This window comes from Mirounga leonina, unplaced genomic scaffold (assembly GCF_011800145.1).
Source record: "Mirounga leonina isolate KUSES-001 unplaced genomic scaffold, KU_Mleo_1.0 Mir_152, whole genome shotgun sequence".
NCBI classification, from domain to species: Eukaryota; Metazoa; Chordata; class Mammalia; order Carnivora; family Phocidae; genus Mirounga; species Mirounga leonina.
This window is the reverse complement of record NW_023270380.1, coordinates 15,500,014-15,521,545: the sequence shown is the minus strand read 5'-3', so window position 1 is coordinate 15,521,545 and position 21,532 is coordinate 15,500,014. Positions and strand designations below refer to the sequence as shown.

The 21,532-nt window shown below is 38.8% G+C and overlaps 1 protein-coding gene across 8 annotated transcripts in view; it reads left to right on the top strand.

Annotated features, from left to right (window-relative positions):
- PCDH15 (protocadherin related 15) overlaps positions 1-21,532 on the top strand; it is a 789,625-nt gene that overhangs the window by 319,134 nt on the left and 448,959 nt on the right. For all 8 annotated transcript variants that reach the window (XM_035008612.1, XM_035008611.1, XM_035008610.1 and 5 more), the window contains 2 exons: positions 1,861-1,971; positions 15,088-15,258. In XM_035008612.1, the coding sequence (XP_034864503.1) occupies positions 1,861-1,971; positions 15,088-15,258 (282 nt within the window). The remainder of the gene's footprint in view (positions 1-1,860; positions 1,972-15,087; positions 15,259-21,532) is intronic.

Genomic DNA, 21,532 nt, shown 5'->3' with positions numbered 1-21,532 from the left:
TCAACTAAGGAAGAATTTCCTTCCAGAGAAACTCAGACTCCTGTCAGAATTCATTTCTTTATGATTTTAAGACAGAAGGCATTGGCTTCTTGCTGACTTTGGCTAGAAGCTGCTCCCACCTCTGAGAGACCACACTGAGTTCCTCGGCTGTATACCCTCTGAGTTCTGCAAGGAGAGTGTCTAGACCCAGGCTGTTTGCAAGATGGAGTCATCCATGACACAGTGTAGCCACAAGAGTGACAGTTTATCGCCTATGCTGTATCCTTGGTTAGAAGCAGGTCACACTCAAGGGAAGGTTTTACACAAAGGCATGAGATGCCTTTCAGGAAGTGGGGATAGACAGGGCTCCCTCAGGAATCTGTCACAGCTACTATTATGTTCAGCATTATTGTCATCATTTTTGAATGTTGTATAAACAGATCTACTTCAAAAGGTATTTTTTTAATGAACTTACACAAAATAGAGGGCATGAAGTTTCTATTCCAGTCTTAATACAGGCCAAATTGAAGATGGTCACTTGTATTATTAGTATCTTTGTACCCTACCTGTATTTTCTTATGATGTGCATGAACATTTATACTAGATGTGGAATAGAGAAGAATCAGGCATTTGTACTATCCAAAATCATAGAAGTTTAATTACCAATGTTGCAAACTCATCACTAAAACAAAGCACACTTTTATTTAACCCATGAGTAAAATCAGAATAGTTAAAATTGAGCTTTCTTTTCTTTCTTTTCTTCTTTTTTTTTCTTCTCTTTTCTTTTGCCATCATTTTCATTGAATTTTATCTAAAATAAATAAGGAATGAGTTTAGGGATGAATAGCTGCTAAACTGATTGCATTTTTTTTTTTTTTAGAATTTATTTATTTGACAGAGGGAGACACAGCAAGAGAGGGAACACAAGCAGGGGGAGTGGGAGAGGGAGAAGCAGGCTTCCCGCAAAGCAGAGAGCCCAACGCAGGGCTCGATCCCAGGAACCCGGGATCACGACCCGAGCTGAAAGCAGATGCCCAATGACTGAGCCTCCCAGGCGCTCCTGAACTGATTGCATTTAAAGCAAAAGCATTTACGCTGGTTTCCAAAAGGTTCTGATTCTGCCTCTTTGGAGATAGGCCAGGAGTGCCTTTTTTTTTTTTTTTTTTTTTTTCGGTCAGAAGAATGACCTGCTCTGGGTAATGACTTGTGAGCTCACAGAACCAAGTACAAATCACCATTGCCCTCCTCCTCCCATCCCCCTCCCCTCCTCCTCCCCTGACACCAGTCTTAAAAAAAGGATATTATATAGAAATCACAAATTGCAATGTTTGAACTCTTTGTTGATAAAACAAACGGTGGTAACAGGGAAAATTTCCAGATACCTGAACTTTGATTTAGAAGTATCCCGGGGCTATTGATGGGTAACCCTAAAAATATACAAAAAACTGTTACAGGAAATAAGTTTTGTGGTTATTATCAAAATGATTCTGGTGAAACCCATTGATCAACATGCAAAGTTTTTAAAAATGACGAGAGTATTGGGGGCGCCTGGATGACTCAGTCAGTGAAGCGGCCGACTCTTGGTTTCATTTCAGGTTATGATGTCAGGGTCCTGGGAGAGAGCCCTAGTTGGTTCTATGCTCAGCGGGAAGTCTGCTGGAGATTCTCTGCCTCTGCCCCTCCCTCCCTCTTTCGCTCTCTCAGATAAATAAATACATCTTTAAAAAATGATAGTATTAAATATGAAGCTTACAGGCGATATTCTATTTTCAGATGATAAGCATGCTCTCTAGAACTTTCAAAAGACTAGGTTGCAACACTGCATTCTCTAATTCATCTTATATTTGAAGGAGTTGATTCTGTATCTTTCCCTATTTGCAGACATCTAATGACACCTTCGAAATTCCCCTCATGTTAACTGGAAATGTGGTGTTAAGGAAGAGGCTCAACTATGAAGATAAGACTCGGTACTTTGTCATCATCCAAGCTAATGTGAGTATTCAATTTCCCTAGCTTCCCTCTGGGGAACTTATGAAGTAAAGAATGTACCCGAAATATGTAAGTGCTCTCAGAGTGCTTGGTGTAGTTTATGGGCTGGACAGGGTAGGCTGCCCACAGCGTAATTTGTATATTATATTCTTCTAGATGGGGAGTGGGATGGAAGGGGGCAGGAGGATTGTTTCTCCTCACTGTTTCCTTCCCTCTGAATCACTCATACCCACTCTTCAATAATTTGCCTTCAGTTCACACTGAAGTATTTCTCAAAGTGTGATACATGGAATGTCAGCAGCAGAATCACCTTGGGAGGATATTAAACATGCAGATTCCTGGACCCAACCTCAGACCCTCTGAATAAAAATTCAAAGGGTAGAAGTGGAATGCTTGCATTTTTATTAACTCCCCAGGGGATTCCAGAGTATACTAAAGGAAGAGAAAAACCTTCCAATTGGCAATCTTCTCTCCCATGGCTGCCATTTCTTGAATAGTTGCTCACTAGGTGTCAGCAACTGGGACCATAACCAGGATGTGTGCAAAGTAGGAACAGAACATCAGAAAACAGTCTTACATAATATGGGCTTTTTAAAAAAAATTATTTATTTATTTGAAAGACAGAGAATGAGAGAGAGAGAGAGCACATGAGAGGGGGGAGGGTCAGAGGGAGAAGCAGACTCCCTGCTGAGCAGGGAGCCCGATGCGGGACTCGATCCCGGGACTCCAGGATCATGACCTGAGCTGAAGGCAGTCGCTTAACCAACTGAGCCACCCAGGCACCCCATAACATGGACTTTTGTTATCATTTTAATAAAATCCCTAGATTCATGTGGATCAAGGGTTGGTTTGACAGCTCAAGTATATCACTAAGGACTCAGATTACTTCTCTCCTTACATTGTGCCCCTTTCCTGAAATTTGGTTATTTTTCCAATGCCTTATTTGTCAGGGGGTAGTAAATCCCACAGCCATAAGCATCACAACTGCATTTCAAGTCTGAGGATAAGCAGGTGGAAAGAGGGCAAAACTAGGACTCCTCTTATGTTTGTTTATTCCTCCTTTGTCTGCAAGGAAACTCTTCCTGAGTCCTCTCCCATCCAATGTCCCCTCCCAACCTGGGATCCCAGGAGGCAGCATAGAGAAGGGAGGTTGAGGAAGATTGTATGTAGCAAAGGGGAATGAGCTAATCACCTCTGGATTACACCAAATTCTCTGCATCTCCTGGAGCTGGACACACTGATAACCCTGGGGGCCTAGGCCAGGAGAAGAAGGAGGAGGAGAGGCGGAGGAGGAGGAAGGAAGGAGAAGGGGAAGAAGAGTTTGTTAACAAGAAGAACGGGGCTAGTACTTCAGCAAACAACTGATAGGTCTGGCTACAGATAGCTTCCAGTATTGACGAAGGTCCATAGAAAGTGACAGGATCATGTTCTGAAAAGGTTATTAGACCCTGAAGCCAACCTCTGCCTTTAAGGGCTCCTAAGCATTGTCATCCTAGTCATGTGGCAGAACAGGAAGACAGCAGAGAGGGGCAAAAGGAAATCTTCATCCGCCAGCTCTTCTGAACCAGTTTATATGCAACAAGGTGTCACTCAATGGCATTTTTGCCCAAAAGATATTTTGCCAGAAAGGGGGGGGGGGGATTTTGTCTGTGTATATTTATATTAATATCATTTTATATACTTATAATATATAAATATATTTACTTATATATAAATATAATTATTTTATGTAACATATATAATATATATAAATTTATCTGTTATATGTAGTAGGTAGGTAGTAGATATAGATACATAGATAGAAATCTAATTTTTGAAGCCAAATCTCTAGATTTACATTCAAAATTCTCCAGTTGGTTGTTTTTCAATTGATTGTCTTGGTGTCCAGGGGTAGAGGCTAAAGTGGAGACAGACAGCAGATATAAGAAAAAGTAAAATCTACTGGACTCTCAGTAGATTGAGTAGATTTGAGTTCCTCAAAACCCTGAAATCTTTCTTTTTATAGATTATTTCCATGCAAGTGAAAATGAGAAGGAAAAATACAGTTTCCCTTGCCTGACTCAGAATCGCTAATAAAATGTAGGGAAAAGTAAGATTGCTCTGGAATGTATCTGAAAACAGTTTTTATTGTGCTATTTAAAATGAGTTGTTTTTTTTTTAAAGAAACTCAAGCTAAAACATCTGAGTTACTATTTAATTTAAAATATTTATAAAGATACCTGGAACAATTTGTATGCAATCTGCTAGACTACCCATAAGTGAGGGAGGGAGTGTTAAATTTTTAGCATTTCAGGGATAAAATTATGAAATAGAAGGATATGCATGAATCATCGAAAGGATGGAATTGGCAAGAAATTAAAGAAAGGGTCAATTTATCTGTAACAATTTTTATTATAAACTTAAATCAGACAGTATAAAATGTGAATGTTAAATATAGGAGATTAGAAGCTTTTTGGTGTTTTTAAAAATTTTCAGAGCGATATCCTTTTAATGATTTTAGAATATACCAAAATTAGGATGCATTATAATTAATTCAACTATACTTTCCATTTTTTTGTTTTTTGGCATGGGATGGTATCTATCCTCATGACTCTCGTGAGAGGCAGTGAGTGCAGGATTATGGCAAAAGCATGAATGCTCGAACTACCATTACCTGGATTTATTTTATTTTATTTTATTTTATTTTTAAAGATTTTATTTATTTATTTGAGACAGAGAGAATGAGAGACAGAGAGCATGAGAGGGAAGAGGGTCAGAGGGAGAAGCAGACTCCCTGCCGAGCAGGGAGCCCGATGCGGGACTCGATCCCGGGACTCCAGGATCATGACCTGAGCCGAAGGCAGTCGCTTAACCAACTGAGCCACCCAGGCGCCCAACTGAGCCACCCAGGCGCCCTACCTGGATTTAAATGCCAGTGCTGCCGTTGACTAGCTGGGTGACTTTGGGCAGATGTTGTACCTCAGTTTCCTACCTAGTAAAATGACGATATTAATAAAACACACCACATAGACTTCTTGTGAAGATTAGCAAGTTAACAACCACAACTAATACTTAAGACAAATGCTTGGAATATATTCTCATATCGTTACAGTATTCTATAAACTACTTAACTACTGGCACTTCATAGATCAAAAATGGATCATGTAGGGGCTCCTGGGTGACTCAGTCAGTTAAGCGTAAGCATCTGACTCTTGATTTGGGCTCAGGTCATGATCTCAGGGTCCTGGGATGGAGCCTTGTGTCTGGCTCCGCACTCAGCTGGGAATCTGCTTAAGATTCTCTCCCTCTGTCCCTCCCCCATTGCTCACATACTCTTTCTCTCTCAAATAAATAAAATCTTTTAAAAAATGGATAATTTAAAAATGGAATTACCATGAGAAACTTATGTTTATTATGAATGTATAAGCATATACTTTTAATCTTACTAAATAGCACCATATTATTTTCCAAAGTATTACAACACATCACTCTACTCCAACAAATGGTAAAGAATTCTTCATTGCCTCTACATCTTAGACACATAATTTACTTAAAACGGTGGGTTGTTGGAACTGAAAAGCTGACTCCTACTTGCTTAAGGACCGATTGTGGGTCTCTTCCCAGCTCCAAGTTCAATGACCTCACATTTGTGGTCATGGTGGTAGAGCCTAGAGTATGGAAAGTGACAAATGCTACAAATCAGAGCTTCTTCTCTCAGAGAGATGGTTGTTAAACATGGACTGCTTTGTATATGCCAACGTCTATGTCGGGGAGCAAGAATCCCTATCCTCTCCAAAGGTCCTTCTAGCTGGACTCAGGATCAAATTGACATGAGACAGATTCACAGACAAAAATCAAATATAATAGGTGTATGTATGGGGAATCCACACAGATGTGGAAATTCCAAAGTCATTCAGGCAGGATGAGGTCTGTGTGTCATCCTGAACTAGGGAGAAGGGGGTGGGAGTCTGGGGCTTCAGAGGAAAGGGATGCACTTCATAGGATGATAAGAAAAGCATGTATCTGATAATTAGATGTTTGCCCTACCATACAGGTGGGTCACTCAGATAAAATTTATCTCTGTTAATAACCTTTATTCTGGGAGACCCCAATTTAGGTTCTTCTGTGTGGTTAAGAGAAGGACAGAATTTATCTTGAGTCTGCACAGTCTCAGGTGCCTTCAGCTCACAATATGCCAAAGTTGTACATTTGCCAGGGTGGGCTGTCCTGAACCCCTTCATCTATATAATTTATATTTTTATATTTATATAGAATCATGAAATCCACAGACTGTTATATGTTTCTGATTACATTTTTATATTCTTTGGGTTTTTTAACTATTGTCAATGGTATGTAAATCAATGTACATTGTAGATCATGTACATTAAAACCTGCATTATTCTCTTCAAGTCATAAAGAGAGTGGAAATATGAGCGATTGATTTTGATTTTAAAGTAGATGGTACCTAAGAGGGTAGAGGTCTGATGATAAATTACTGAAATCACTGTTTGGATCTGGCTTCACTTATGGTACAAAGATTTGATTGATGTGCAAAGGAAACTATTCAAATTTCACATAATTAGGAAGTTTCTTTTTATCCATGTGGGCATGTTGTTACTCTTAAATAAGCCGGGAGAGTTTTGGTTAGCATAAATAAGAAAACTTGTCACTCATTTTATTGAGAATATTTGCAACATTATTACCCATGGTTCATTTTAAATATGAATATGCAATGAGGGAATGATTATTTCTAGAAAACAGAAGGAAAAGAAATCTAAAAAAGAAAGTTCAGAGATACCCAGAGATCAGTGGGTTTTCTTTCTATTGAAATGTCCAATATAGTCTGTACCACAAACTCCAATTTTTTGATATATTACCCTAAATCACAAAGGAATCAAACTCATCTCTTTATACATAGATATTATTCAAAACCAGCTCTCTTTTGTATTAGCATTATCCTGACAGAAATACTAAGGATTCTTAGGTACTCAAGAGCTCTTGATTAATTGTCAGAAAGAAAAACTTTACATTTAATTTAGAATCATAGCCAGGGTAATTTCTAAGTTACCTTATCAATAACAGGGCAAATTTAATATTTTCTCCAGTATCAAAAATCTAGAATAGGGACACTAGTTGTCTTTCATAATAAGATATTATATAATTCCTAAAAATACTATTTCTTTCTTATCTCTGTCTTTTCTCTTAATACTATGAATATTCAGAACAGTATGTAAACATTATAATTATATGGGCTTGGATGTAAAAAAAATCACTTTGTACACTTTTGGATATCAATTTATGTAAACAACTTTTCAAAACTAGCCCCCACTCTGACCTTCCCTCACCTCTACTTCCTACTAATTGTGGAATAAGTCCTAAATTGTACACCCATTGTTTTTAGCTCTGCCTATTTCCTGGGTGTATTCTGGGGAATAAGAGTGAAATAGGAAGATGATGCTTGATGGTTAACAAATATAAAATGTTCCAGTTGTAAAGACACGTAAGCATGTGGAGATGTAAAATATCATGCTCTTCTATCTACTAGTATGCATGAAAATTAAGGAAAATTAGGTAAGCATTTCAAACAAACAAACAAAAAAACACTTTCAAGAAAAAAAAACTCACTTCTAAAATGGTTTAGACCTACACAGTCTTGTTGCTTATTTTTTCTCGTTTGCATAAAGGAATCTAACAGAATCAAGTTACTCTAGGATAAGTTTTAAATTTTCAGTCAGTGATATCCCATCTATCATCGGTGGACAGAAGCAAGACAAACGCCTCCCTGGTCTTCAGTAACTGCGTCAGGGTTAGAAGACTCAGGGCAACTCTAATTATGTTGCAATTTTTTTTCTTTCTCTACTGCAAATACCTGATAAGGTAATGAGAGAGTCTTTAATATATGTATCAATGGGTCAGTCTAGTAGGTGCTTCTAGCCATTTTTTTTTTTTTTTTTAATCTGCAAACCACTTGAATACTGAGTATGTAAATGTTGGAAGTCTCTATTCTGAGGTTCCTATGGCTCATCAAGAAATCAGAAGATCAGCATGCCTGTTCCATACTCACTTTAAAACCGAGATTAGTGTAATTTCATAGTATTGGGTAGAGTCTACATCATTCCTGGCCCCACTCCAAACAACCAATATTTAACTTAATACGCTTCTAAATAAGAGCAGGTACTGAGTGCATTAGAAATTAGCATTTATCTCATTTGATCAAAGAATCGTGGGCAATTAAACCATTTTACAGCAAGAAAGCCTTTTAATTGGGATAAAGGGATTGAAGCCTCACTTATCATCTGACAGAGGTGTTTTATTGCCTTAACATTGTCATAGTGTAAATATTTGAAATTTTACAAAAAATGTGCTTGGTAAAAAGTGCGGATTGTGACAATGAATTAGTTATCTCCGAGCTATTTCTAAAAGTAAATATCTTTGAAGTTCTCTGTGCTTAAAAAGAAATTAGTTTTTCCTTGCAAAGTATTGATGAAAATTTCTACTTATTTAGTAAATAATTCATTCAAAGACAGCGGGTGTCTGTGCTGTGCTTGCGTATGTTCTAATATGATCCCGAAGAGTTTGTACATCGTGTTGCCATCATCTGGGGCCAGAGGACTGGAGGCTTTGAATAAAGATGCTAAAGATTCCAGGACCATGTCAGTGTGGCTTTCCTGAGAAACACTGATGGAATGTTCCAGCTAGGTCACATCCCACACTTTCCTGAATATTTCTAATGGCTTTCTTGATTCAGTGTTGAAGATACATGTGTGCTTTTAAATTCTGGCATTTCAGCTTTGATGCCGGATTGTTCTTTGTATCACCTGCAATTCCTTGCACAGCTGAACTCACAATCGTTAAATAGTGACTTGTTTTTATGGCATCTAATTAAAGGTTTCATGTAAGGTTACAAAGTGTAAGTGATATGTGAAAGAATAATGCACATTGAGAAAATACAAAGTAAACAAACTTGAATAACTTTTAAGAGATATATTCTTGCTTGCCAGTTATAGTTATAGTTTCTAAATCAATGAAATATTGTCTTATTTTTAAATATTTTAAAATGAAAAATATCTTAATCTCGTAAAGGAAATAAGAAATGAATGAAGTGGGAGAAAGGAATTGGGGGGGTAGTTTTTAATATGTTTTGGATTCTCACATAGCAATGAATGGGAATATAGACTTCAGGAAATCATATAAAACATTCATGCAAGTAATTATGTTTTATTTATACCACTCCCAATTTAGAATGGTATTTCTTTTATCTAGAACAGTCTTGAGCAGTAACATTTTACTAGAAAGAGCAAAAGGTTCTTTTCATTTCGGTTTTTATCTGAATTGCCAGGGGCTATGTTTTAGATGAATTTTTTAGATCAAATTTGGTTCTAAACTAGGAGAAGTACTAAGGCTTTCCATGGGTTTACACGAGAGCAGTGTTCAGGAGACCTACTTCCATTTTTCCTTATGTTTTATAATAAATTTTAACAACAAATTGTAGGGAGGCTCCACATGTGTAGAGAGGCAGCTGGTATCTTTTCAGTGCTACCTGTCTGTTTATAGAAATGAAGAGGAGCAGGATACATCACCCCAAAATACACCTCCCTGGCATAAGGATTATTTTAGGCTGATTATGTTTTCAAACCAGCAAACAGAGGAGCTCTGAAAACCATGTAGAAACCCTTCCATGTTGGAAGAGCACTTTGCACTTAGACAGGAAGTCTCCACCTGCAAGGGCATCCCTCTCCCACCAGGAAGATGAGAATGAGTGAATCTGGACAAGCTCCCATCTGTGGGGAGGGTCTGGACATGCTCCTGCAAGACAGCGACTCCCGTGTTGACTGTGCTTTGCCTGAAAACCTGGCTCTCCCCTGCCCCCACATCTTCTTTAGTCTTTAGCTGGAGTTGGTATTTAAGGTGATAGCTTTGGCCATTTGGGGGAGTTACTCAGTTTTCCTGGTATCTGTGTGTCTATAGTAGGTGTACATATCATTAAACTGCTTGGGCTTTTTTCCTGCTAATCTGTTTTCTATTACATGAGGTCTCAGCCAAGAAGCTAGAAGGGTGGAGAGAAAATTATTTTTCTTCCCTGACAGTCTACATTATGTATTTTGGGAATGATACATACACCCACCCTTATTCACTTGTACCCATATGATGGAGTAGTGACAATGACCCAAAGAGGTAGAGAACAGTGAGATTTGTTGCCGACAGACTGAAGGAAAGATTTTGGATAAACACCCTACTCTGTCTACTACAGTGACTTGGTGATGGCATATGAGGGGTAACCTTGTGTGGCAAAGAAGTGTAGAAATACTGCTTCTGAGTATGAAAACATTTTGCCACATCCATACCATGTAAAATCTAAATTATCTAATATTTTTTATAAACTTAGGCTGATTTGGTCTTTTGAAAGACTTCATCCCAAGCAATCATAATTTTAAAATGGTAAGTTTGATAAGCCAGTTGTAGTTTTTTATTTTATTTTATTTTATTTTATTTTATTTTATTAGCCAGTTGTAGTTTTTAAAATTTAAAATAAATCCATGAATTTATGCCAAATTAAGATTTTCAACAAAATAGTGGTTGCTGGGGGGAGATGGGCAAACGGGTGAAGGGGAGTGGGAGATACAGGTTTCTTGTTATGGAATTAATAAGCCATGGAAATAAAAAGCAAAGCATAGGAAATACCATCAATGATATTATAATGATGCTGTGTGATGGGAGATGTAGCTACACTTGTGGTTAGCACAGCATAACATTACATGTTGAATCACTATAGTACATCTGAAACTAATATGTCTTCAATAAAAAAAAAAGATTTTTCTATATGTACTCACATTTCATACATGTAAACAATATATATATATTTTTAAGATTTTATTTATTTATTTGACAGAGAGAGACACAGCGAGAGAGGGAACACAAGCAGGGGGAGTGGGAGAGGGAGAAGCAAGCTTCCCGCCGAGCAGGGAGCCCAATGCGGGGCTCGATCACAGGACCCTGGGATCATGACCTGAGCCAAAGCTAGACGCTTAACGACTGAGCCACCCAGGCGCCCCGAAACAGTATAATTTTAAAGGCTAACTTGTGGACCACCAAAATTATCTCACGTATCATTTAGTGTTCGTACTGTACTTTCAACTGTTTTGAATATAATGACCAGACAGGGAAAATTTACAACAATTAAAGAAGGACTTCTTAAAAATCTGTATACCTGGGGTGCCTGGGTGGCTCAGTTGTTAAGCGTCTGCCTTCGGCTCAGGTCATGATACCAGGGTCCTGGGATCGAGTCCCACATCGGGCTCCCTGCTCAGCGGGAAGCCTGCTTCTCCCTCTCCCACTCCCCCTGCTTGTGTTCCTGTTCTCGCTGTCTCTCTCTGTCATATAAATAAATAAAATCTTTAAAAAAAAAAAATCTGTATACCTGTAAATTCAGTCAATCATAATTATTACTCTAATCTTGTCATTAATCTCAATTATAGTTTCCCCTTTTTTGAGAAGGGGGAATTATATTTTCCTCCATGCTCTTCCATGTACTAATTGGGGACTTGCAGATTGCACTGACAAAAGACAGAGTAACAGGGCAAAATCCTTCCCATGCATATGTGGCAAACAGGAATGGCTCCCTGAAATGCTAAGGACCGTGGTCTGCAACCTACCTTTCTGGGGAAGCAGGGAGAAGAGGTTTCTGTGGGAACACATGAGTTTCTAATGAGAATGAGCAGGAGATAAGAATGTTGTGATAACGTGTGTTCATGTAGGAGTTACTGTTTGCTAGTTCGGTTTGTTTTCCTGATGGCCATAACCATTCATGGCATCTTCGTTTCCAGAAGTTTCTGTTTTTTAGTGAGATAAAAGAAGACTTCTTTCTGTATATGTTCAATCTCAAATATCATTAAAATAGCCTTTATATCAACTCTGAAACTCTTAGTGGTCCTCACACTCTGGAAATTTAAACATTTTTCCCCACGATTTGACCACACTCTGTCTTATAATGGTTCTAAACACTACAGAAGCTGGAGTCCCAGAGTTATTGTATTCCTAAATGGTTGTATAGGCAAAATTCCACCAATAAAGATTTTTCAGCCTTCTGAGATTTTACCCTAGAACCCTTCCTTACAACATTTCTTGAGCAACAAGATTGGGAAAGAACATAACTGAAATGCAGAGTTGTGCACAAAGCTTGAGAGTATTTTTAACTGGTAAGCAAATATTGATGTCTGGTAAATGTCACACAGGAAAACACTAAGCAACATAAAATAAAATGTCAGTCCATTCGTATATTACTTTCTTAACATGCAGTGTAATATTAGTGTCAGGTGTACAATATAGTGATTCAACGCTTCCATACATCACCCCATGCTCATCATAAGTGCCCTCCTTAATCCCCAGCACCTGTTTCCCCTACCACCCATCCCCACTGGTAACCAAGTATATTACTTTAAAAAAAAAAAATCAATGAGGTAAATGCACATACCATAAAATTAGCCACTGTAAAGTAAACACTTCAGTGGCATTTGGCACATTGACGCTGTTGTGCTTCCGCCACCTCTATCCGTCCCCCAAACATTTCATCCCCCAAAGAAGTCTTACACTCCTCAAGCCTTCTTTCCCCACCCCTGCTCTCTCAGCCCCTGGCAGTCACCAATGTGTCTGGGTGGCTTTACCTATTCTGGATGTTTCATGTTTTTATCTGGTGTTTTTCACTTTGCATTAATGTGTGCAATGTTTATCCATGTTGTAGTGTATGTCAGTACTTCATTCCTTCCCGTGGCTGTGCCATTGTGTGTGTGTATCCCAAATGTGTGTGTGTGTATCCTATATATATATATATATATATATATATATATATATATATATATATATATAACAAAATTTGTCTACCCATTCATTCATTGGTGGATATTTTGACTGCTGCCAACTTTTGGCCATGGTGAATAGTGCTGCTATGAACATGTATGTAAGTATAATTACTTTTTGGAGTTGTACAGAACAGAATTTGAAGGAGGCAGAAAAAAATGGAATAAGTTCTCAAAATAACAAAATGCTATGAAAGTAAAGACACTCTAGATCCCACCATAATGAACGACAAACCACCACCACTCTCACAGTGGGTGTTCTGGACAGAGATGACTTGGGTCCGATGTTTTTTCCTTGTGTCCTCCTGCTGAACTCTCTTTAGATACATATAATCAATGTAAATGAAATGTAATGTAATGAAATCACTTCTACTCTTGAACATGGGCTGCACATAGTGTTTTTTTCCCCCAAAGAAATGAAAAGGGAAAAAAGAGTAAATTGACAATGGGGAAATCTCATGAACACAGTCTCAACCAGGTGATCAAGGTTAGCATGAAGGATGAGTTGTGTTGATAATATATACTCTTGATATAATGTGCTGACAGGACACTGGACCTCTATGGTCTCCCTCCCCAAAATGCTTCCCCCCCGTCTGATCTTGAGACAAACATCAAAGTCCCCACTGAAGAACACTCTACAAGATGCCTGGCTAGTACTCAACATTGTCAAGGTAACCAAAAACAAGGGAAGTTGGAGAAATTTTCAGAGCCAAAAGGAGCCTGAGAAGACGTGATGGCTACATGTAGGCGGGTCCCGGATGGGATCCTGGGATGGAAAACGCACGTCAGAAACTAGCAATGTCTCTGCAGAAGGGATCATAGTTAGTAACAATGTATCCTCAAAGCAAAAAGTACTGGGCCAGCTGAGGAAGGAAGACCTTCCTGTTTCAATAAGAAGGACCAGGAATGCAGTCTGAGCTCAAGTCCACTGAAAGAAGGGCTAGAGCATTGCTAAGAGTCCAGATGGGAGTTCTCCTCACAAGAAATTTTTTTTTCTTTTTTTTTTCTGTGCCTGTATGAGATGATAGATGCTAACTAAACCTATTGTAAAAATCCTTTCACGTATATGTATGTCAAATCATTACATTGCACACCCTAAACTCATGCAGTGCTATATGTCAATTATATCTCAGTAAAACTGGGAAAAACCAAACAAGGAAAACAAAAAATCCCTGCTCTCTTGGCAATACGATGTGTCATGGGAAAGAGTGAAAGTTGAACAGATAATTGCCATAATTGCTGCAAGGTCACTCTTCCTAGAAACTGTAGTTTTAGAGTCCCAAAGAATGAAGAAGCAAAATAAAACAAGTATCATCTAGAAGCTCAGAAAACTAGGTTATTTCAGTGACAGCAATGCGCTCCCTGAAGACCAGCAGCGCTGGTCTCAAAATACCTGATAACAGAAATGCTTGTGTGAGCCATTAAACATTTCTCTGTTAAAAGTGCAGCAGACCTGCCAGGTTTTCTTCTCTTCCTTTTTTTCTCCCTTCATTTTACTTTTCTGAGAATTTGGGTTTTTTTGTTTTTTGTTGTTGTTGTTGCTTGTTTTTAGAAATAACCAAAATTTATCTAAAGTTTTTCTTTAAAAAAAAAAAAGATTTATTTATTTGGGAGAGTGTGAGCGAGAGGGAGAGAGAGAAAGAGTGTGAGTGAGAACACGAGTCAGGGAGGGACAATGGGAGAGGGAGAAGCAGACTCCCTGCTGAACAAGGAGCGCAATGTGGGACTTGATCCCCCGACCCTGGGATCATGACCTGAGCCGAAGGCAAACGCTTAATGACTGAGCTACCCAGGCGCCCCTAAAATTTGTCTACATTGCTTGAAACATCATCAAAAATCAAAGACAGAGCTGGGTGGGCATCGGGTAGAGGAATCAAGAGCCAACTGTGTTTGCTAAGTGGCCTTCTCAAAGGAAAAGTGACATTGTGTTGTACTTCAAGGATGGGAGATAGTTTCATACCTTGGAGCAAGCCTCCTATGGACCTTAGGCTCCTACCCTCCCATGGAGACTGAGAGGTGGGCGTCTGTCTTCTTTGGTGATTATGGCTCCCAGATCCTTGAGACGGAGTGCTGGATTATAAAACTGGCAGAAGTTTGAGCTGCAGGAAGATTGCCATCTCAAAGGGCAGAGAAAGAATGTACAGTCGCAAGTTTTCTAAAGTAAATGCCCTAAGAGTGGTTGGGGCCTATAATCGGGAAGAAACCTGTCTACCGTCTAGTCAAGCTGAAGAAAATGTTGGGTCCATCTCATTGTTTTTTGTGTTTCTTTTCCTTTTTCCTCTCATAGGACCGTGCACAAAATCTGAATGAGCGGCGAACCACCACCACCACCCTCACAGTGGACGTTCTGGACGGAGATGACTTGGGTCCTGTGTTTCTTCCTTGTGTCCTGGTGCCAAACACACCTGATTGTCGCCCGCTCACCTACCAAGCCGCCATCCCTGAATTGAGAACTCCGGTAAATGTGCTCACATTCTTTCCCCTTCACTTATACCTCTTTATCCTCAGTGAGATCCAATTCTAGTAGTTTGTAGACATATTAGCTGAGAAGAGCAAACTTCACTATATGGACATTGAAAGGTATTTATGTCTAAAACCATTTTCAGAGAGTATGGCAAAATTTGGTGACCATGCATTACTGCATCATTTACAAAGTCCGAAGTGTGTCATGATGCAACCATTCATTTGACACTGATTATTTTCTTTTCCACCTATAAATCATAACCGAGTTCAGTTGCCAACCTGTTCTAGGAAACTCCAAGAAATAGCTTCAGCATTTCCTTAAGTTCACCAAATCAACAAACATAGAGTCCTAAGTCAGAAGACACACGGGCCAACAGGATACTTGTCAGCCTTTAACATCCTACGATGTTATTGGAGATTGCACTTGGCTGTTTGGAGGTGGAAGCTAATGAATCCCAAATGCAAATATCTATCCCTTAAAGATGTGTTTTAAAGAAGCAGAAACATAAGGCATGGATATGTATCTGGTATGCTCGATTTTGCTTCTGTTTTGTTTTTGTTTTTGCCTCTTTTTAAAAATTCTAATAGAGCTCTAAGTCACTGTTAGCCTGGAATTCACACCTCGGACCTAGCTGGGTGATAAATATTTATACCTAAAAATAAAAATTGTAAGGCAAATATAAACTAAAATATCAATTTCTCCCTTAAAAGTAAAAAAAAAAAAAAATTCTCTTTTAGAGAAGCTAAATTCCTAGGGGGTGAATGTCTTTGCGGTTCCTCTGGAAAGCATTCAGCTTTCTGGGTGAGTAACGTGGCTCATGATGACAGAATTTATTGGAAGGTATTCAAATTTTTTTTTTTCTCAAACATGTAAGAACTGTGGTTTGGGGTATCCTCTCTGTATTTGAGATGTTTAAAATATAAAAAAAAAAAATTCCTTCTCCTAAGTGTAAATGACATTGCGTTCTATGCTTGCTAAGGATTCTTCTTATGCAATGTGGCATGTCTGATCCTTACTTTAAGATTTAGTAAATCTTAAATGGCTGAGATTCACTGTTGTGTCTTCCAGCATAAATAACTACTGGTCTAGTTGGCTTATGTGAAGAAAAAAAAAAAAAAAAGCTGGAGAAAAAAAAGAATAAAAGTCACGATGTGCATTTAATGAAGAAAAGTATAATCGAATTTTCAGCTCTATGGAGTAAGTTTGAAGACAAAAGGCTAATGTAGAAATTGTGTGGACAAATAGTTGTAGATCACCTAAAGTTATATGTCATGATAGGATTTTGTGGAATATTCCAGTAAGATGACTATTAATGATAGTGAACATTAATTTTTTTCTTGGAAAAACTTAATTGATATTATGAGGAAAAAATATTTTAAGTATTTATTTTTGAGTCGATTTATGTAGCTGTCATATCCATGAGGTCCCCAAGAGAAGGGGCATAGTGACACAGTGACTGGAATCGATGGCTCAGTGCGGTGATGCTAACGGTACTTGATAGCTTGAGGGAAGAGGCACAGGTCGCTGCCCCAGAAGCAGAGGGTATTGACTTTATAAAGCCCCTCATCCGTTCCTCTCTCTTCCAAATGGCCGATGGAGCATCTCTCTCATTCCCCTTCAGTGCACTATAGATGAGGCCATGCTCCATATTTGGGGGAATGAAAATAAATGGTACTAGGGACTGATGGTTATATAGATTGTTCCATGTGTCATGAACTGGGCAAAAGTCTTCAGGGATATTTACTGCAATCCTGGTGGGTAGCTGCCACTCTTAAGGTCACTTGAGAGACGAGATCTCTAACATAGAGTTTATGTAACTTTTTATGGCCTTACAACGAATACATAAAAAACCGTTTTCTTTTAAAATCACGTCTCTTGAATTAAATGTCCTGCTATAAATTCCAGAATGATCAAACTTTATGCTTCATCATCCCTTTTACTAGACTGACCCTTTCTTTAACATTCTGTGAAATGGAGAATTTTAATTTTACACATTTGAATAGTGATAGCAAATATTTATTTATTATAAAGGGTATATTTTTATTGCCACGGAGAAAAAATTATCTGTACTTGCAGAATTAAGCACCTGTTCTGATTATCAATCGCTGCATAAAACAATCACCAAAACCCAGTGGATTCAAATCACAGTTTTTAAATTTGCTCATAAAAGCTGCAGTTTGGGCGGACCCTGCTCCACGCAGCAGCAGCTGAGGATCCTTACCTGAGGCTTGGGTACCAGTGTTAGAATGGTTCACTTGGCATGTGGATTCTGACTGTTGGCTGGAACCCAGCCAGGGCTGTGAGCAGAAGCTTCAGTCCCACTCCACGCGGGTCTCCCTCTGGCTGCTGGGGCTTCTCACACCAAGGCATTGGATTCAAGAACTAGCTTCCCAAGGGGATGAGGCAGGACTTGTAGGAATTGGCTTGCAATCTACAGTGTCCCTTCTGTTGTAGTTAAACCTCAGCCAGAGTCAAGGACTATCAGTAGGTACCATGTCCTGATAGGAGGAGTATAGAAGTCACATTGTTAGAACATCTGGGGATGGAAATCTTATTGTGGCAGTTGTTGGAAACTGAAATCTCCCATGGTGCGGACATCAGGCTTCCTGGCTCTTTTCTGCATATGCCGCTTTGGACCCTCCCCACTCCTCCCCCACCCCCCACCCGGTTTCACAAGCGTTAAGAACTAGAGCCAGTTTTTGAGCTTCACATTCAAATTGCTGTGAAATTATGTCTTTCCTTTCCACTAAAAAAAAATTTCCTTTCTTAAAAGTTTCCTTTACATATTTTGCTAAAATTTCTGGAAATTTCAATAAATAAAATCTTGCTATTCAGGGCGAGAGAACTAACCATTTATGTCAGCTAAACAAGACATGATGACGGTAATTACATACTTGCAGATCCTTTTCTGAACTAATTCTTCAAATTTTGAAAGCTTTGACACCTGTTCACCTTCTGTGTTGATGTGAAATTTTCCACCAATTACCTCAGTGGTATTCTTGACTTGAAAAACCATTCTTAGTTCTGCCACAATGCATGCAGAATTTATCAGCTCACAAAAACTTTAAAAGGAAGTCTGGTACAGTGTTTAACTCATGAACCAGGATATAACAAAACTAAAAATCGACTATTTATTGAAATACAAATAACTATGTGTTTATAGAGAAACTTATTCAGTAACTGTTTTATTTGTTTTTCTACAACAGAAGATGGTCTTCACAGGCACTAAGATTAATATTATATTGAATATGTAAATACATAGATCTGGTGTCTCTGGGGTACTAAAGTAATTTGTCATTCTGAAAATTTCTAAAAAATTCACTCACTAATTTGATAAGTATGTCCTGGCCCCCTGATGTATGCTCAGCTCTGTGCTAATTGAGGACATAAGTAGGATGAGATGAATCCTTTTCAATATTGTGTAAATTTATTCTCACTTTCTGACTCTATGAAGTTGTTATTATGCCTGTCTGGTTGAAGTTTCATGATGTTATGGAAAACTCCCGTAGATTTTGGAGAGTACAGAACCCTCAGCTCTGTTTGTTTTCTCTTGAAGTGCAAAGACACAGCAAATGCTCACACTTTCTTTTCTTTCATGATTGAACAGTTGATCCTGTTTGGTTGGTTGGTTGGTATTTTGCTGAGTAATTTGTCCCTGGAGAGAAACACTGTAGTATTAATATGATATAGATGTATTATCTGTGTGTTTCCTGGATGTACCTCCCTTTACTTAGTGCTTGCCAGAATGGTCATTAGGAGCTAGGATCCACACTCCAGTGAGCTCTTTGCATCCCTGTTGAGTTGGGTCCCAGGACTGTCTACCTACAAGCACCTGTATATAATCTGTCTCAAAGAACTCTGGTTTTCATGAAACTGTCAAAGACAGGCCCTCTGCTGTATTTATGGTGTTCTCCCCTTCCAGAGACACTCCCCCAGTTATTACGGGAGTGGCGGTGATCTGCAGTGATGGACAACATTGATACTTTCCTCTTGACTCATGCTCATTGAGCAATCCAGGAACGTCCTCCTCTCCTCTTTTATGAAGCTACCGGTTCTTCTTCTCCCCTCATGGCCCTGCTCTTGTTTCTCCTATATCTTTGATGGCTTGGTTTTTGGGTTTTTTTCTAAATAAATCTCTCTGCTTAATTTTTTTTTACTTATGTATTTGTTTAATTATTATTATTTTTTTTTTTGCTTACTCTTAAATCTTGGTGATTTTCCAGACTTCTATCCTTTGAAATTTTTTTCACTATAGTTTTCACTAAGAGTCATCAAACCATCAATAATAAAGGGTTCTATTTTTCTTCAAATAGGGATGATCTGTGTGTTGTGGGAGTGTGTTCTGACTTGGAATCTTTCCTGACCTCCAAGCTTGCATTTCTCACTTTTTCTAGATATTTTTATGTGTGTTTTCCACAGATGCCTCATCCTTTCTAATGTGTTCATCCTTCTCTTGTTCACCTCCTATTACCCTTGAGGTCATTGTGGATTTGGACCTTTACTTCACTGACCCCTACACCAAACTCCATCAGTTTCCACAGATCCTTCTGCACTGTCTATAGGACATATGTGCAATGCCCAGTTCCACTGCCAAAATATGCATTGAAAGACATACTCTCCAGGCACCTGGGGGGCTCAGTCAGTTAAGCAGCTGACTCTTGGTTTTGACTCAGGTCATGATCTCAGGGTCCTGGGACTGAGCCCTGCATGGGATCTGCACTCAGTGCAGAGTCTGCTTGAGATTCTCTCTCTCTCTCTCCCTCTGCCTCTCCCCTGACTCGCATGCTCTCTCTAAATAAGTAAATAAATAAAATCTTTAAAAAAAAAAAAGACATACTCTCAACTCTAGATGCCAGAGCATCATCTCCCTGAAGGCAGTTTTGTTTTTGAAAATATAATTCCGATCCAATTGTTCACAGTTTAAAATAAAAAGCTTCAATATTCCCGTCATATACCAAATGAGCTCCCAAAGTGTTTTGCATGTCACTTAAAGCCATTTTACACCCGACCACCTTCCAGTCTCATGTCTTGTAACTTGCCTAGTGCAACCCAGCAACCATGCAGAGCTTTGAGTCTGTGCCTGAACTTCTCTGAGAACTAGCCCCCCACCTCTCCACTTAGTTCCATGTATTAAGCTTGTATTTCAGGAAATATTTCAGGAAATATTATGCAAATATTAGCCATGGTACATGTAAGTTTTTCATACACTTAACAGTGTTTGCAAATGTGAATAGTGGCAAGCACTGTCCTACTTGGTCTTTATCTGTCCAGTAGAGTCTAATAGGTACTGTAGGGAAAGTAAGTGTATTTCCCTGTTGTTGGAGAGAGTTCTGGTTTCTAATTGTCCCAGCACATTGTTCATAATGCCTCCTTCAGACTTCTACTGCCAATAAGCCATGTTCCAAATATTAAATGGTCTTCTCGCAGTCTTTAGGCCAGTTATTTCAAAATGTGTTCTGTGGAGCTCTTTTTAAGGCAACACATTGATGGATTAAGAAAAGATTGGCAATTACCAGACTGCCCATAACCTTGTAATGAGAAGATTGTTTTGGAGGGTTGAAAGGGACAGTGAGAAACAACACATGTGGAGTGAACATACTACATCGTCTGCCATTTCTTCCCCCACCAACTGTCACACACACGCTGCCAGCCGCAAACCATCAAAGCAGCTTCAGGTTCAAGGGAGGAAACATGAGCTAAATGCCAAACACACACAAAAAACTAGAATTTAGCAAATGTTGGTAGACTAAGGTTTTGTATTGTGGTAATTCTGAAGGTGCGATGTGAAATTATAAGTGAGCAAAAGAATCATTTGTTCTTTTCATCATTGGTCAAAATTTACATTGAATAGGCTCAACTGGTATTGTATCTCCATTTATCTGGAAAACAGTGTGGAGGTTCCTCAAAAAGTTGAAAATAGAGCTACCATATGATCCAGCAATTGCACTACTGGGTATTTACCCCAAAGATACAAAAGTAGGGATCCGAAGGGGTACGTGCACCCCGATGTTTATAGCAGCAGTGTCCACAATAGCCAAACTGTGGAAAGAGCCAAGATGCCCATCAACAGATGAATGGATAAAGAGGATGTGGTATATATATACAATGGAATATTATGCAGCCATCAAAAGGAATGAGATCTTGCCATTTGCAACAACGTGGATGGAACTGGAGGGTATTATGTTGAGTGAAATAAGTCAAACAGAGAAAGACATGTATCATATGACCTCACTGATATGAGGAATTCTTGATCTCAGGAAACAAACTG